The sequence below is a fragment of the Coregonus clupeaformis genome, chromosome 19 (assembly GCF_020615455.1).
Source record: "Coregonus clupeaformis isolate EN_2021a chromosome 19, ASM2061545v1, whole genome shotgun sequence".
Classification (NCBI taxonomy): domain Eukaryota; kingdom Metazoa; phylum Chordata; class Actinopteri; order Salmoniformes; family Salmonidae; genus Coregonus; species Coregonus clupeaformis.
In genome coordinates this window covers 7,825,232-7,843,820 of record NC_059210.1, presented here as the reverse complement: position 1 = coordinate 7,843,820, position 18,589 = coordinate 7,825,232, and the positions used below count along the sequence as shown (strand labels likewise).

At 46.5% G+C, this 18,589-nt stretch overlaps 1 protein-coding gene across 1 annotated transcript in view; it reads right to left on the bottom strand.

Annotated features, from left to right (window-relative positions):
* LOC121531551 (pleckstrin homology domain-containing family A member 5) overlaps positions 1 to 18,589 on the bottom strand; it is a 241,540-nt gene that overhangs the window by 110,719 nt on the left and 112,232 nt on the right. Inside the window, exon 4 of the mRNA XM_045205197.1 lies at positions 4,253 to 4,336. Within this exon, the coding sequence (XP_045061132.1) occupies positions 4,253 to 4,336 (84 nt within the window). The remainder of the gene's footprint in view (positions 1 to 4,252; positions 4,337 to 18,589) is intronic.

The window sequence follows — 18,589 nt, the reverse complement described above, 5'->3', positions numbered from 1 at the left end:
TGCCATAGGTTATCTATCACACCATCTGGTAGTGCCTGTTTTTTCATACTGGTCCCCCGTGGGAAACGAACCCACCACCCTGGCGTTGCAAACGCCATGCTCTACCAACAGAGCTACACGGACGTATTAACGTCCGGAAATAACGTGCCCATCCCTATGTTAGACCATTTCCCATAGGCATTAGAGAGGGGCGATGGGGGCAAAAATCCATATCACGATAAATTGACTGAATTATCACGTTAATGATCAATTGAACAATACGTTTATAACATTAATTTGCTTTTTTTTATTTTTTTATGACCCTTAAACCTACTACTACTATTTATTTAGATGTTGTCCCGTCAACAATCATTGATATTAGCAAACGTATTTCATTTTAAACTTCACATTTCTCTCGTGGAGCCCTATAGGTTATTTATTGTAATGAACGATATCAGCAAAATCTCCACAATTTATTTTGCTAATTTTCATTATGGCTGTCTCTTGTTATTGTCAGCAATATGTTTGGAAAATTGATTTGCAAAAAAAATAATCACAGAATCGAATCGCAATACATTTGCAATGCATATCATATCGGCACCTCCGTATCGTGATAATATAGAATTGAGAGGTCCCTGGCACTTCCCAGGCCTAGACAGGATCTTCTGTCTGTTAGTAGTTTTTGTTTGAACACATCATATGGTCCAGACTCCAAACAACAACATACACTGTACAGTACTAGCAGGACGTCAGGCAAAACGGTTCACAGTTAGTAAAACAACACAGAACGACATAAACAGAGAGGGGTAACAGTGTTTTACATAAAAGTTACTTTACAGTAACACATAAGCATCCATTTGAACCTAGCATTACATTACCTGCTAAACATTGGGTGAACCACTTTTCCACAATTCAAGCTACAAAACACAAGGGGAAAAATGTTTAAGCAACGATGATACCATTAAGCCTACAAGAGAGCAGGGATGGGCAACTCCAGTCGCCGGCGACAGTTGGGGCGTGTGACAGTTGGGCTTGCAATTTCATAACTTAATATGCATAGAAACCAGGGGTTGGAGCTAAAATTGTTTTCCAATCATTTAGTTCTGAACAGAACCATTCTTTTTTGTTGTTCCGTTCCACTGTTCCAACCATCAAAATAAAGTTCTGAACCGGTTCGAACCCCCCAAAAAAGTACTGGTTTATAATGTTCCTTTCTGTTCCTTTTTAAACCTCTGAAATCATATATTTTCTACATTTAGCTCGACATGAAATTACTTCACCAATCATGCAGTGCTGATAGAGCAGCTCGCTATGGAGGGAGCAAGCTATAGCTCAGTGAGTTGTTTACATGCGTGATGGAAAGACAAGTCTCGGTCGCGAGATGCAATTGAAATTTCGAGGGTGGGGAGATTGAGGGAGGATGGAGGAGGAAGCTTGGCTTGAAGTGCTGGGCATCTTGTGATGACGTGCATTATCTGAATTGGGCCCACAGATTTATACCAACGGAGGAGCGGCTTCTATGGAGGAACGTTGAATGTCTTTGAACTTCAGAATTGGCTTAACGTTGGACCAGAGAAGCTAGCTAGCTAACAAGCTTGTGTGTGCAGAGCGGCACCAGAATTAAAAAGACGTCTCATCTTTTTGTAGTTAATAAATCCAATGTGAAATGTGATAACTATACTATCCCTAAGTAGCATTGAAAAGGTTAATTCCTTCTTTTCTCATTAAAAATCTATCTCCCCATCTTCTGAATCACACTCGTAATGTCAGTAGGCTACAGCTATGCTGCAGAGGGGCAGGTAGCCTACACGAACACACACTGGCAAAGATTTTCAGCTGGCAGGCAGGCGCTGGGAGAAGTTTCTGATTGACAGAGGGAGTGCTTTGCATAGGCGCTTTGTTGTGTTTTTTTGTGGGACTGGAAGAAAATGCCCTGAACGTAAAACAACGTTATTAACCGGTTCGCATGCTTTTAAAATAACAGTTGTGTTCCGGGAACAGTATAGATCACTTTCGTTCCTGGTTCTGATTTTGTTCCTTGAAAAATGTTTGTTATTTTCAGGTTTTCGGTTATGTTCCCTGAACCGGTTCCAACCCCTGGTAGAAATCACAAGCAGACCACATAATGGAAGTGGTTGTTTTCTCCATTAATGGTGGAAGACTGAGAAATTATAGTAATATCACAATGAATATTGGACTGTGGCCCTGGCAGTTTGATAGTTAAGAGTGAATTTTATTGTTTTCGGGAAAAGGAAGGATTCTTCCACATTTGTAATGACATTGTTTTGAACTTGAACTTAAAGAACTACAACTAGTTTGAACAGTTGCGACAAGAATGCCCAGAATTCGGAAGCAAGCGAGACTGAAACTTGAGTAAGACACCTTCTGCCAGATGAGGTTGAGATGGCACAGGAGTCTAAGTCAAGGTAGTATGAAACTTCCTCTACTTTGGACAGCTGCTTGTGGAGGTTGTGAAAGTGAACACGCTTTAGGACAGTCTTTCTCAACCCAGTCATCAGGGGATTGAAAGGGTTGTTGAATTGGAAGGGCTAGTGTTGGAATAGACCAGATATATGGAATGACTGGTGTTCCCTGAGGACTGGCCTGTGAACATGTTCTAGGAGGGCCATCTATCAGGGGGCCAGGCTGAGCTTAGCTGGCAGGTAAGGTGAGCTATGAGGTATGAGGAGGGGCCAGTGTTCTGAAAGGATTCGATAGGTTCAAGCAATATAGTACATTACTTCACCTCTCCTTCTGATAGGCCGGGTGGAGTTATAGTCATACTGATTTACACCTATCCAATCATTTCAGATCTACAAGAGTACCTAGGGGGCAGGGTTTAGGGGTCGATTAGAGAATACCTGTCTCAACTAAAATTAATTCTGCATGGCCCTAGGTTGGGCTGAGAGTGGGGACTGAACGTTGTGCTGGCCCAGCAGGGAAGGCTGAGAGTGGGGACTGAACGTTGTACTGGCCCAGGGCAGTGAAGGCTGAGAGTGGAGAAACTGAAGGGTCAGGGTGATCATTCATGAAGCTAATAATCACGTTTCCTGATGTGTACAGGGCTCTACAGTGCGACCAATTTACTCGCATATGTGCCTAAATACACTACATGACCAAAGGTTTGTGGACACCTGCTTGTCGAACATCTCATTGAAAACTCATGGGCATTAATATGGAGTTGGTCCCCCCTTTGCAGCTATAACAGTCTCCACTCTTCTGGGAAGGCTTTCCACTAGATGCTGGAACATTGCTGCGGGGACTTGCTTCCATTCAGCCACAAGAGCATTAGTGAGGTCGGGCACTGATGTTGGGCGATTAGGCCTGGCTCGCAGTCGGTGTTCCAATTCATCCCAAAGGTGTTCGAAGGGGTTGAGGTCAGGGCTCTGTACAGGCCAGTCAAGTTCTTCCACACTGATCTCGACAAACCATTTCCGTATGGACCTCGCTTTGTGCAAGGGGGCATTGTCATGCTGAAACAGAAAATGGCCTTCCCCAAACTGTTGCCACAAAGTTGGATGCACAGTATCGTCTAGAATGTCATTGTATGCTGTAGCGTTTAGATTTCCCTTCACTGGAACTAAGGGGCCTAGCCTGAACAATGAAAAACAGCCCCAGACCATTATTCCTCCTCCACCAAACTTTACAGTTGGCACTATGCATTCGGGCAGGTAGTGTTCTTCTGGCATCCACCAAACCCAGATTTGTCCATCGGACTGCCAGATGGTGAAACGTGATTCATCACTCCAGAGAACGCGTTTCCACTGTTCCAGAGTCCAATGGCGGGCGAGCTTTACACCACTCCAGCCGACGCTTGGCATTGCGCATGGTGATCTCAGGCTTGTGTGCGGCTGCTCGGCCATTGAAACCCATTTCATGAAGCTTTGTAAACGTTTATAACTAACCTGTGCACGAATACTGGGAAGAATGTAAGAAAATGTCAGGCATATTTTATACATACTCCAACCATTACAAACGACTGACATTGATGACCCTTGTAATCTCATCAGAGGAAAGAGGAAGACTGTTGATATGAAACCAATTTCTGTTAAAGTGCCAATTATGGGACAATGGGGAGAGAAACAGAAGAAGCATTCAACTCATGAAAGGGAAACTTGTAAATAGAGAAATGTTGGTCGCCATGACTAATACTGAGACCCACATTGAGTGCACGGAAACAGAAAGGCCTAGAGTTCCTAGAGTTTGCACGACGACCTGACTGCTCAGAAATGCTGTCTGGTGGCATTCTGAAGAGCAAAATCAAGAGACTTACTGTTCGTTGACGACAAAGATGCAGTTGTCTTGTGAGGGACAGCCCGAGACAGGATGCTTGCAGGTCACCTTCCGCTCATTGTGGCTGGAGAGAGAGAGAGGAAAAGAGAGAGAGAGAGAGAGAGAGAGAGAGAGAGAGAGAGAGAGAGAGAGAGAGAGAGAGAGAGAGAGAGAGAGAGAGAGAGAGAGAGAGAGAGAGAGAGAGAGAGAGAGAGTTTTGAGTTTTAAATAATCTTTATTGGGTCTGGGAGCCCACCACACAAATACTCATACAAAACCGTATTTACACATCAATTAAAAACACAACTCCAATTCCTCCTCCACAGTGACTGAACACAACAGCGTCTGAATGCCCCATATACTCATGAACAGATCAATATTGTTGACCAGTTTGTAATAGGCAAACTCAATTCTTAGTCTTGCTGCCAACATTCCCTCCAGCATTCCCACCACATCCACAGACCCCTGTCCCCGAATACTGTTCTTTCGGGTCTTCCATATGGCTAATTTTGCTGCCCCTAACACAAAATTAAGCAACAAAACTACAGCTTTCTGACTAAACCTGTACTTTGGCCCCAATATGTACAGTTGGGAAGAGAAAACCTCTCCCAGCGCTGAGAACCAGTTAGTGATCAGGTCAATCATCCCGACCAACCTGGGACACTGTAAAAACAGATGTGCCAGAGTTTCAGGTTCAGCACAGAATGGACACTCCTCCCCAACAGTAGGATCCAGGTGTACCAGATACATGTTGGTGGCTATGGCTCCATGTATTATCCTCCATTGGAGGTCAGCTGTCCTCTTATCAATAGGCAGTTTGTATAGTGTTCGCCAGCGGCCTTTTGGGGAGGCACCTGGACCAAGCACACCCGCCCACCTCGTCGATTTTACCCCTTCCAGGGAAGAGGCATGGGACACCTTTACACATGTTCTGTACATGGCCTTCTTTCCCACCTCCTTGAACTCCCCCAGCTCCGGGGTATCGAAGGAAAGCAGCATCCCCACGTCCTCCTCGAATGCCCCCGCCGCAGCACTAACAATCAGTGCAGGGAACACATAATCCAGACCCTCCTTCCACCGATCAGAGTTGGAAGTGTCAGTCACATACTGCAGATGAAGTACTGGCAAGGAATCACAGACCTCAGCGACGACCTTCCTCAGTAGGCGAGACGATCGGATCCCCGCTCTTTCTCCCAGCTCCTCCAACGACCTATTCCTGTTCCACATCAGATGACCCAGCTTAGTACACCCCACGCCTAACAGGCATGAACGTAGGCTAGCTGAACCCAGAACACGGGACTGGATGGCAGTGTTGTGAAAAAGAGGCTCTTCAAAAAGCCACATCCCTGGTGGCGTGCAGGCCTTACGGGACTTGACCAGAACTCTCCAAGCCTGCATAACAGACTCATAAAATGGAGTCAGGCCAGGCAACTCACCCCCTCCAGCTTTAAGAGGAAAAGATGCTTGTCTAAGCCCAAACAGCCCGCTCTCCTCATCAATGCGTAGGCTGTGTCAACCCAGCTAGAACCGTCACTGTACAACAGTCTCTGGGCTGCTTGAAGCCGGAAAGCCATGATCCTGGAAGAAATGTCCACCAGGCCTTGCCCACCCTCGTGCAGTGGCAGGTACAGGGCTGAAGCTTTAATCCAATGTTGTCCAGACCAGAAGAAGTTGACAAGGGTCCTCTGAAGCTCTTGTATCAGACCCTTTGGTGGCTGTAAAATCATTAGTCTGTGCCACAGGGTAGAGGCAGCTAGGTTATTAGCTACCAGTACCCTTCCCCTATAAGACAGCTGGGGCAGCACCCATTTCCATCTTGACAGTCTGGCACACACTTTCTCCACTACACCCTCCCAGTTCTTTTCTGAAAGACATCGGAGCCTAGAAAAACCCCCAAAGTCTTCATCCCATCTCTGCCCCACTGAAGCCCCCCTGGTAACCGTGGAGCGGACCCCATCTGAAGCTGGCCTGCCCACAGCGCTTCACTCTTTCCCCAATTGACTCTAGCTGAGGAGGCCCCCTCATACACCTTTAAGGCGTCTGAGAGAACCTTAACATCCTCATCCCCTGTAATAAAAACTGTCACGTCATCTGCATACGCAGACAGTGCTATCGTGGGACCCTTCATTACACCTGGCACAGAGAAACCAGTAAGCTTCGCTCTTAAAAAGCAAAGCATTGGTTCAATCGCCAGACTGTATAACTGCCCTGAAATTGGGCATCCCTGCCTGATGCCCCTTTGGACAGGGATGGGACAACTCAAACCACCCCCCACCTTCACCATACACGAGGCCCCAGCATACAGTAACTTCATCCAAGACAAAAAAACATCCCCAACCCCAAAGGCTTTCATTGTTTTAAACAAGTACTGGTGGTCCACACGATCAAAAGCCTTCTCCTGATCCAAAGAAAGTAAACCCACATTTACATCAGACAGTTTACAAATGTCCAAAACATCTCTTATTAGAAACAAGTTGTCAACAATAGAGCGATCAGGTACACAGTAGGACTGGTCCTTGTGGACCAACAATCCCAGATACTCTTTCAACCTGTTTGAGAGACATTTAGAAACAATTTTATATTCTGCACACAGCAAAGCAACAGGTCTCCAATTTTTTATGAGCGCCAAATCCCCCTTTTTGGCAACAGTGAAAGTACCGCACGTTGACAAGATACAGGAAGAGAGCCCTCATGAAAAGATTCACACACCACTTCATAAAAATCCTCCCCAATAGACCCCCAAAGTGCTTGTAAAACTCAGATGGTAAACCATCAATGCCAGGGGCTCGGCCTGTTGAGAGCTGCATAACTGCTGTGGACAGCTCTTGCAGTGTAATGTCAGAGTCCAATGCGACTCTTTGCTCAGGTCCCAATTGAGGAAGACCGTGTAACAACTGTTCAGTACACAGAGAGTCACAATCCTCCGCCTTATAGAGGGCAGAATAGAAATCCACGGCATGTTGACGCATTTCACTGTCGTCCGTGGTCACCTTCCCATCAGGGAGACGAAGGCAGACCATCTGTTTACGTTGCAATGTCGACTGTCCTAGGTTAAAAAAAAAAAGCACTAGGAGCATCCATATCCTTGAGGGAAGCGAAACGAGACCTAATCAAGGCACCCTTCACTCTTTCATGCAGAAACGACCTCAATTCATGTTTCTTGTCCTGTAAGCTCATGACTAGTCCGGGGTCATTCTGAGTGAGCAACTTCAATTCAATAGATTTAATGTTCTGCTCAAGGGCCCTGATAGTCTCTTTAACTTCAATTCGAGACAGAGCAGTATACTGTTGACAAAATAATCGTATTTGGGCCTTCCCAACCTCCCACCATTGTCTCAAGGACTCAAAATTCCCTTTTGTAACCCTCCATTTTTCCCAAAACAACAAAAACCTTTCACAAAACATGACATCATGTAACAATTTAACATTAAAATACCAATAAGATGATGACCTTCGTGGACAGGACAAGTGAATATCAACAGTGACAATATGGTGATCAGAGAAACCCACAGGAGTAATGTCACACCTTCCAACCCTACTACAGTATTGCTCAGATACATACAACCTGTCTAACCTTGCTGCACTGACATGACCTTCATTAACTTTTAGCCATGTGTACTGCCTAACTTTTGCATTCCTTACTCTCCACACATCAGAAAGCTCAAACTCAGTTAATAGACCAGACAGACAAATTGCTGACCGCAGGTGAGGTTTCTTCAGCGGTGCGATCAACAGTAAAATCCACTGTACAGTTCCAGTCCCCCCTAAAACCATACACCCCTCTTGGTCACACTGTCTTAAGGTTTCCTTTATTTTATCAAAAACAACAATACGCTCTGTACCCTCATTAGGAGCATAAACATTCAAAAAAACAAACAAAAACCCCATAACATTCACCTTGACCAATAAAACCCGACCCTTGACAATCTCTGTTGTAGATACCACAGTCACCCCTAAGCCTGAAGAAAACAAGATTGCCACCCCAGCACTGAAATTAGTACCATGACTGAGTATATGCTGCCCCTCCCACCACATACCCCAGTCAGCCGCATTTTCCTCATCACTATGTGTCTCCTGTAGGAAAACTACATTAAGCCTTTTCTGTTTTATTACTTCTAATACCCAAGCCCTCTTATTCCTGTCCCTTCCTCCATTAATGTTGAGAGAACCTACCCTTAGTACCTCCATATAGAAAAGACAAAGGAAAAGCAGAAGATACCACAGAGAAACCAGACAAAGAGAATAGAACACCCTATGAGGCATAATCATCATCATTATTTAAATTTTCTCTTAACCTGACCACGTTTCCCACCACCCTTTGCTGCTGCAACAGCAGTAACAAATTTCCTCAAGCGAAACCGCTTCTTCTCACTCAACTGGTCTAACCCCACCGTCTTCTGTAACATCACAGCTGACCTCACAAACTTATCAACATCAAAATAATCTGCCAATTTGACAGATTTCCCAAAAGTCTGATCCAGAAACCCTTTTACCTCCTCTAGATCGTAAATTGAGTCCTCACCAGCTGATACCGTATCAAGAGAGATATCCATATCCATATCCTTCTCCTGATCCTCCTCAACTGAGGCCACAGACCACTGACTCCCCTCTACCACATCCCTTTCAACACTCCCCACTTGCACCCCATCACTCGTACCAGGCATCTCCTCCACTACCTGGGAGACTAGCCCCACCTGAACCCCATTACTCGTAGTGGGCATCTCCTCCACTACCTGGGAGACTAGCCCCACCTGAACCCCATTACTCGTAGTGGGCATCTCCTCCACTACCTGGGAGACTAGCCCCACCTGAACCCCATTACTCTTAGTGGGCATCTCCTCCACTACCTGGGGAGACTAGCCCCCTGTAACCCAGCACTCATAGTGGGCATCTCCTCCACTACCTGGGAGACTAGCCCCCTGTACCCCAGCACTCATAGTGGGCATCTCCTCCACTACCTGGGAGATGAGCTCCACATGAACCCTCTCCTGTAACCCATTACTTTTAGTGGGCATCTCCTCCACTACCTGGGAGATTAGCTCCACATGTACCCCCTCCTGTACCACAGCACTCGTACTGGGCACCTCCTCACCAGTCTGAGGAAATGGCCCTTCAGATCCATCCTTACCTTCTACAACCATTTTTTTCTGCTGCATGACATTTCCCTCTGGTACAAGTTGCACCTCTGTGCCCTCAACACGGACAACTTGTTCCTCAGCAACAGATGCGTGTGGCTGTTCTACCACTGTCAGCCCACCTCTTCCTACATCAGTGGGCCCAGGCGTTACGAGGACCACCTGCGCCCCTCCCTCTGCCTTCTCCCTTTTCGGGCAAGCATGTCGCTTATGACCAACATCCCCACACTCAAAACACCGTTGACTACCTGTACTAGCATAAGCCATATACAGTCTATTGTCATACTTGACTTTAAACGATAACTCCAAAGTCTGCTCCGGTGAGTCCAAAAACATAAACACCTGTCGCCGAAACGACATTACCTGTTTCAACGCCGGGTGTTTGCAACCCAATGGGACAACCTTAATTGAACTTGCAAACTTCCCAAAGCGCAATAACTCGCGCTCCAATAGCTCATTTGGAATGAACGGCGGTACATTTGAAATCGTTACCCTTGTTGACGGAGAAAAAAGCGGCGTAACTTGAATAAACATTCCTTTAAGAAGTATGCCATGCTCAACCATACGATCAACAAGGCGCTCTTCTTTAAGAAATACCACCACCGCTTTATTCATCCGTGACGCATAAGCAACATTCTCATATCCTACCTTCTCTCCTACGGCGACCAGAACCTCTTCCACTGTGACAGTAGCTTCAGTAACACACCTAAAGCCGTGTCGAAGTGACAGGGACGGCGTCCCGATTCGGGCCGCCATCCCCACCAAAATCAGGGTAATTTCGACACGAAAAACAATATACTTAATTCTACCACAACAAAAAAATAGAAATAATAATCTTAATCATGCATAGAAGAAAAAAGGATATCACCAAGAAAAGGAAAACCCAGGATATCTAACTCTACACAACACTGCACTTAGCACTCACTCAAACAATTCCCAGCACGCACCAAACACTCCCAGCATGCAGAGAGAGAGAGAGAGAGAGAGAGAAAGAGAGAGAGAGAGAGAGAGAGAGAGAAAGAGAGAGAGAGAGAGAGAGAGAGAGAGAGAGAGAGAGAGAGAGAGAGAGAGAGAGAGAGAGAGAGAGAGAGAGAGAGAGAGAAAGAGAGAGAGAGAGAGAGAGAGAGAGAGAGAGAGAGAGAGAGAGAGAGAGAGAGAGAGAGAGAGAGAGAGAGAGAGAGAGAGAGAGAGAGAGAGAGAGAGAGAGAGAGAGAGAGAGAGAGAGAGAGAGAGAGAGAGAGAGAGAGAGAGAGAGAGAGAGAGAGAGAGAGAGAGAGAGAGAGAGAGAGAGAGAGAGAGAGAGAGAGAGAAGAGAGAGAGAGAGAGAGAGAGAGAGAGAGAGAGAGAGAGAGAGAGAGAGAGAGAGAGAGAGAGAGAGAGAGAGAGAGAGAGAGAGAGAGAGAGAGAGAAAGAGAGAGAGAGAGAGAGAGAGAGAGAGAGAGAGAGAGAGAGAGAGAGAGAGAGAGAGAGAGAGAGAGAGAGAGAGAGAGAGAGAGAGAGAGAGAGAGAGAGAGAGAGAGAGAGAGAGAGAGAGAGAGAGAGAGAGAGAGAGAGAAGGGAAGACAGAGGGAGAGAGAGCAGTAGAGAGAGAGAACATTTTAGAACAGAATAGCCTCTTTAGACCCGTCAATAACCAATATGTCCGCCTGTCATCCCTCTCTCTATCCCTCCTCTGTCATCCCTCTAGCCGAGGACCCCTGAGGAGCCGAGGACCCCTGAGGAGTGGATGAATAGACTTGCAAGTGACCGTGAAATCCGTATCCCTCCGTCCCTACATCCCCACAGCCTGCTAGAAGTTGAGGACATTCTTTCAAGAGCAAAACATGGCAGAAGTTTTGTGTGGAAAATGTGCACGGTTGAGTACGAGATTAGGAATGCTTTAACCCTTACACTGATTTTGCAAGGAGAGTTGAGCCCCGTCACATTCTCTCCCTTTTACACGAGGTTAGGGTATGAAATGGGAGTCGAGAGCTTGTGATTCACTTCATGGGGCAACCAGATCACACTGTGCTGTGCTACTCAGGGAATGTATCAGGGTGGTGAAACCTCCAAATCCACACCACTCTGTGGCACAATGGCACCCACACACACGTACCGGAACACACACCATCACTCATCACACTAAAATATAAAATAACAGTAAAGCCTTTGTTATTAAACCCTAAAACTGTCTGGAGTTATAAAACACAGAAAAACCAGTACAGAAAACAGACAAGAGACAAGCTCTTGTAAACACATTATGATGTCTGCGTAACCTAGACTACAGAAAAAGTGCATAAATACAGGAGGTTCCAATCACTGCACAGGAGAAATGAAAACCCTCTTCGTTCTACCCTGAAAGAAAAGGTCCTACCACTGACTAGACCCTAGTCCACACACTAGACCCTCTCCTTTCTCGGACAACTCAAGAGCAGAGAAGTACTGTGCATTACAGACCTGGAGCTGTGTGTCGTAGTGAACTTCAACATCCTGATCCTCCTACTCCTTCACCAGCCATGCACGAAGACACCAGTTGACTGCAGTTACTATACTCCCGGTATAGTCACCAGTTCTAACAGAAATACACAATCCTATCCAGCAGTTACTATCCTCCTATAAAAGGCTTGTTTCTTGCGCTAAAACTATTCCGTGTATAACCTACGCTGTCACGCTAAAAGATTTCTATGAGTGTGTGAACTTGTGAGGAGCTCAGTCTGACCCCCGTCTCTAAACTCCTGCAGCCTTCCCCTTTCTCCTCCACTACCTCTCCTCCACTGCCTCTCCTCCCCTACCTCTCCTCCCCTGCCTCCCCTCTCCTGCCTCCCCTCTCCTCCCCTGCCTCTCCTCCCCTACCTCTCCTCCCCTCCCCCTACCTCTCCTCCCCTGCCTCCTCCTCCCTCCCTCTCCTCCCCACCTCTCCTCCCCTGCCTCTCCTCCTCCTCTCCTCCCCTACCTCTCCTCCCCTGCCTCTCCTCCCCTACCTCTCCTCCCCTGCCTCTCCTCCCCCTGCCTCCCTCCCTCCCCTGCCCCTCCTCTCCTCCCCTGCCTCTCCTCCCCCTACCTCTCCTCCCCTGCCTCTCCTCCCCTGCCTCCCTCCTCCCTCCCTCTCCTCCCCCTGCCTCTCCTCCCCTACCTCTCCTCCCCCTGCCTCTCCTCCCTCTCCTCCCTACCTCTCCTCCTCCCTCTCCTCCCCTCCCTCCTCCTCCCCTGCCTCCCCCTCCCTCCCCTGCCTCCTTCCTCCCCTGCCTCTCCTCCCCTGCCTCTCCTCCCCTGCCTCTCCTCCTCTGCCTCTCATCCCCTGCCTCTCCTCCCCTGCCTCTCCTCCTCTGCCTCTCCTCCCCTGCCCCCCCTCTCCTCCCCTGCCTCCCCTCTCCTCCCCTACCCTGCTCCAGTCATCCAGTCATGCCCTGATCACACGGACATGCAGGCTCCCTCCTTCCCACCCACTCTGCCTTGCTGCTTATGGTCCAATTACAGCCCAGCTTCTCTACAGAGTAGTCCCCATAGAAATAGAATTGCTCAAGTACCATGAACAGGGATGTCCGTTCTAGTAATTATATTTCTACAGTAGCCCCTTCCTTCCCTTCCATGTGATTAGTGCACCACCAGGACATTGTAGGGAAAGAGCATCACACAGTGCAGGCTGAGGTGGAGGAGCAGGCAGGAGACAGTAATTGAGAGGAGGAGCACAGGCAGGAGACAGTATTCATCAACAATTAGTCATTACAGAGACACAGTCCAGTTTCTGATCCAGAGGGCCTGAGGGCTGGGGAAGTATTACCGGTTCAGCTGCTCCTCACTGTCAGCTGCTGCCTGTCATAAATCAGGACCACAATTTAAACAACCATCATTTGGATTGAAAGCAGCCTGGGAGTCTCTAGAGCAGGGGTCGGCAACAGATGGCCCGTGGGTCAAAACCTGCCCGCAAGTGGTGGTTCTTTTTTTTGGTCAAAAAAGACTAAAATCACCAGGAATTCAGCTAAAAATGTGTTTAATTTTGGTAATCTGTTCCCACATATATAACAAAAGAGACATGTGATCATGTCTCAATGTAATTAAGGTATGAAATGACTGTTGTTTTCAAATAGAATCTCTCTTTTTTGGGCTTAGTTGTGGTATAAATTATTATAATTATGTTTCGGCCCCCTGACCATCCGCTCTGACGAAAACTGTCCCGCGGCTGAATCTAGTTACCCCTGCTCTAGAGAGTGACTGAGTGAGTTAGCTCCTCCTCGAGTCACCCCTGCTCTAGAGAGTGACTGAGTGAGTTAGCTCCTCCTCGAGTCACCACTGCTCTAGAGTGACTGGGTGAGTTAGCTCCTCCTCGAGTCACCCCTGCTCTAGAGAGTGACTGAGTGAGTTAGCTCCTCCTCGAGTCACCCCTGCTCTAGAGAGTGACTGAGTGAGTTAGCTCCTCCTCGAGTCACCCCTGCTCTAGAGAGTGACTGGGTGAGTTAGCTCCTCCTCGAGTCACCCCTGCTCTAGAGAGTGACTGAGTGAGTTAGCTCCTCCTCGAGTCACCCCTGCTCTAGAGAGTGACTGGGTGAGTTAGCTCCTCCTCGAGTCACCCCTGCTCTAGAGAGTGACTGGGTGAGTTAGCTCCTCCTCGAGTCACCCCTGCTCTAGAGAGTGACTGGGTGAGTTAGCTCCTCCTCGAGTCACCCCTGCTCTAGAGAGTGACTGGGTGAGTTAGCTCCTCCTCGAGTCACCCCTGCTCTAGAGAGTGACTGAGTGAGTTAGCTCCTCCTCGAGTCACCCCTGCTCTAGAGAGTGACTGAGTGAGTTAGCTCCTCCTCGAGTCACCCCTGCTCTAGAGAGTGACTGAGTGAGTTAGCTCCTCCTCGAGTCACCCCTGCTCTAGAGAGTGACTGAGTGAGTTAGCTCCTCCTCGAGTCACCCCTGCTCTAGAGAGTGACTGGGTGAGTTAGCTCCTCCCTCGAGTCACCCCTGCTCTAGAGAGTGACTGAGTGAGTTAGCTCCTCCTCGAGTCACCCCTGCTCTAGAGAGTGACTGAGTGAGTTAGCTCCTCCTCGAGTCACCCCTGCTCTAGAGAGTGACTGGGTGAGTTAGCTCCTCCTCGAGTCACCCCTGCTCTAGAGAGTGACTGAGTGAGTTAGCTCCTCCTCGAGTCACCCCTGCTCTAGAGAGTGACTGAGTGAGTTAGCTCCTCCTCGAGTCACCCCTGCTCTATAGAGTGACTGGGTGAGTTAGCTCCTCCTCGAGTCACCCCTGCTCTAGAGAGTGACTGAGTGAGTTAGCTCCTCCTCGAGTCACCCCTGCTCTAGAGAGTGACTGAGTGAGTTAGCTCCTCCTCGAGTCACCCCTGCTCTAGAGAGTGACTGAGTGAGTTAGCTCCTCCTCGAGTCACCCCTGCTCTAGAGAGTGACTGAGTGAGTTAGCTCCTCCTCGAGTCACCCCTGCTCTAGAGAGTGACTGAGTGAGTTAGCTCCTCCTCGAGAACCTGTTTCAGGTCTTTCTCACAAAACTGACATTTTACCCAAAAATTCTCAAGTGTCATTTTTCACAAAATGTTCTCTTGGATCACAGAGATTAGGATCTGTACTTATCTATTTCAAAATTATCGTTTTTGTTATCAGATATTATGCATTTTACTACAAGTTACACAAAATCCTCATTACCGCAACAGTTTTCAACGTCCCAAAAAGTAATAAACAAATTGATTTAGAACATTGCTCCCCTAATGAAAAGGCCTGAGTTAAACATAACACTGAATATTTCAATATTTCAAATAAAAGTCTAAAATTATAATACAAATTAAATCAGACCTTTTCCAGATTTTAGCTTTTTAGACGTTTCGGTAATGAGAAGGCCAAGTGGCTTCGCCAAAAACTACACATCTTAGTCCTCAGAATGATAGTTGATTGTTGCAGATTCATCATGGGTTTGTAACTAAATTTGCAGCAGACATGTTTAAAACTGGTTTCATGAGAATCACCCAACTTCCTATCTGATAATGTAGAAATTAGGGCTAGGCAAACCCACTCATTTGATTAGTTAATCTCTGACTTACATCATCAAAGCCAGGCGCAGTTAGAGTAGCTCTCTACAGGGCGGCTTGGAGACCACTATATTAGACTAGCATCTTGTGTTTATGCACAGAAGTCAGGACTACTGAGAATGTAATGGAATAGAATATAACTTTATTGTCCAACCGAGGAAGGAAGTGTGGTACGCTGTGCGTGGTGTGTCCAGCGAGGGTCCACATTCTCCACCATATGTGCCGCGCTCAATCTCAGAAGATGGAGACAAAACATCCCCTGAACAGTCTGTATAAAAGGGTCAGGAGACAGGTCAAACTCTGCAAAACGACAAGAGCCTGCTTTTAAATACAGACCTAGTAGTCTAGAAGAACTTCCAGTATTCAACATTTCAGCTTAATGAGCCTCCCCTATAAACAGAAAAGAAGCCAGCTCGAGTCCACAGTGACGCAAGAAGCCCCCAAATAATAGTGACTTTAAACATGGGTTGACTTTTAAACTACAGTTAGAGTAAATGGTAAATCTTGAAATGGGGGGGTTTGAGTTTCAGTTTATCCTGGAGGGCAGCCTTAACCCTAGCTGCTAGTCTGTAATTACTGTAGGCATTGTTGGTAGGAGGATCTTTCTGTGCGGTCTCAGGGCAGCCTTAACCCTAGCTGCTAGTCTGTAATTACTATAGGCATTGTTGGTAGGGGGGGTTACGACTGATCTGATTTATAACGGGATACATGCGTATGTATGGCATGCACCAAGTTGATACATCTCAATATTTTTGGGACGCACGTATTCATTTTAGAAATGGTGCAATTTCCACAACGGTTATAAATGAGGCCCCAGGACACCACTGGACCACGCCTCAATAACAAATGGTCAGCCAGAACCCTCCCATCCTCAGCCCTGCTGATGTTAAGTTAGAGCAGATGTTTGATTGTTTTTATGGGGGTGTTTCGTTAGAACACGTCAAAGGGAGGAGAGTCTCCTGCACCAATAGCTTGGAGCCCAGAGTCTCTTGTAGCCAATGGGTGGACTGGAGGCCATTCTGAGAATGTTGTCAACATTTCAAAGCAGATCCATGTGACAAAGAGTAGTGGCCAGGCAGTTGGTCATAAAACCAAGATGGAAAACATCCAGGGGCAATGAGGTTAATGTTGATCTATGGACAGTCACTGTACCATGCCTGATGTATTGAAAGAGTTTAACAGCATGAATTTACCCTCCTTCTTAGAGCAGCCTCTTTACAACAGTACAAACAAACTAGTGGCCATTTTATTTGTATGTAGCCTACAGTATGTTGTTTGCATGTATAGTATGTAGCGTATGGGTAGCCTATGTAGAATACTATCCCCTGGTCACTGCTCTCACCATGGTGTTAAGTCTTAGCAACTAACAGTAGAGGCAGCCAGCCGTGCCTGACTAAATCAGCCATACATGGCATTATTCAAATCGATTACACAGCCGTCACAAGACAAGAATTAAAGACCATAATAAGATGACAAGAGTATGTTCTGAAACATGTTATTTAAGACGGTCAGAGAGAGAGAGAGAGAGAGAGAGAGAGAGAGAGAGAGAGAGAGAGAGAGAGAGAGAGAGAGAGAGAGAGAGAGAGAGAGAGAGAGAGAGAGAGAGAGAGAGAGAGAGAGAGAGAGAGAGAGAGAGAGAGAGAGAGAAGGGCCTTCTATGCCATCAAAAGGAACATAAAATTTGACATACCAATTAGGATCTGGCTAAAAATACTTGAATCAGTTATAGAACCCATTGCCCTTTATGGTTCTGATGTCTGGGGTCCGCTCACCAACCAAGAATTCACAAAATGGGACAAACACAAAGGAAGGAAGCGATTCCCAAACCTTCCATAACAAAGCCATCACCTACAGAGAGATGAACTTGGAGAAGAGTCCCCTAAGTAAGCTTGTCCTGGGGCTCTGTTCACAAACACAAACAGACCCCACACAGCCCCAGGACAACAACAACAACAACACAATTAGACCCAACCAAATCATGAGAAAACAAAAAGAGAATTACTTGACACATTGGAAAGAACAAACAAAAAAAACAGAGTAAACTAGAATGCTATTTGGCCCTAAACAGAGAGTACACAGTGGCAGAATACCTGACCACTGTGACTGACCCAAACTTAAGGAAAGCTTTGACTATGTACAGACTCAGTGAGCATAGCCTTGCTATTGAGAAAGGCCGCCGTAGGCAGACCTGGCTCTCAAGAGAAGACAGGCTATGTGCACACTGCCCACAAAATGAGGTGGAAACTGAGCTGCACTTCCTAACCTCCTGCCAAATGTATGACCATATTAGAGACACATATTTCCCTCAGATTACAGCGATCCACAAAGAATTTGAAAACAAACCCAATTTTGATAAACTCCCTTATCTACTGGGTGAAAAACCACAGTGTGCCATCACAGCTGCAATATTTGTGACCTGTTGCCACAAGAAAAGGGCAACCAGTGAAGAACAAACACCATTGTAAATACAACCCATATTTATGTTTATTTATTTTCCCATTTGTACTTTAACTATTGGCACATTGTTACAACACTGTATATATACATAATATGACATTTGAAATGTCTTTATTCTTTTGAAACTTCTGAGTGTAATGTTTACTGTGTCACGATCGTTAGAGTGAGTGGACCAAGGCGCAGCGTGAAATGCAAACATACTTTATTATCAATGGTGATAACAAGAACAAAACAACAACCGATAACGACACGTGAAGTCCTTGGCTACAAAATAACCAACACGGAACACAAACACATATAATCTACACACCCTGGCTCAACATAACAGTGTCCCCAGAGCCAGGGCGTGACATACTGTTAATATTTATTGTTTATTTCACTTTTGTTTACTATCTACTTCACTTGCTTTGGCAATGTTAACAAACGTTTCCCATGCCAATAAAGCCCTTAAATTGAAATTGAATTGAATTGAGAGAGAGAGAGATAACAGGATGTCACACGTTAGCCACCCATGTCCCTCTACAGATAAAACAACACTAGATGACACTGTAATGACATGGTAGCCTGATCAACGCGGAACAGCAGTCAGTTAACAGATCAAATCAAAACTTGATCTCACTCACTGATAAACAAAACAGACAGCCAAAAGTCGAGTTAACTGGAGAGGCCATCGTTGATAGCGAAGTAAGTAAGATGAAAGAAAAACAGTGAGGTTTTCTCTCTCAACCAACCAGAACTCCTCAACCAA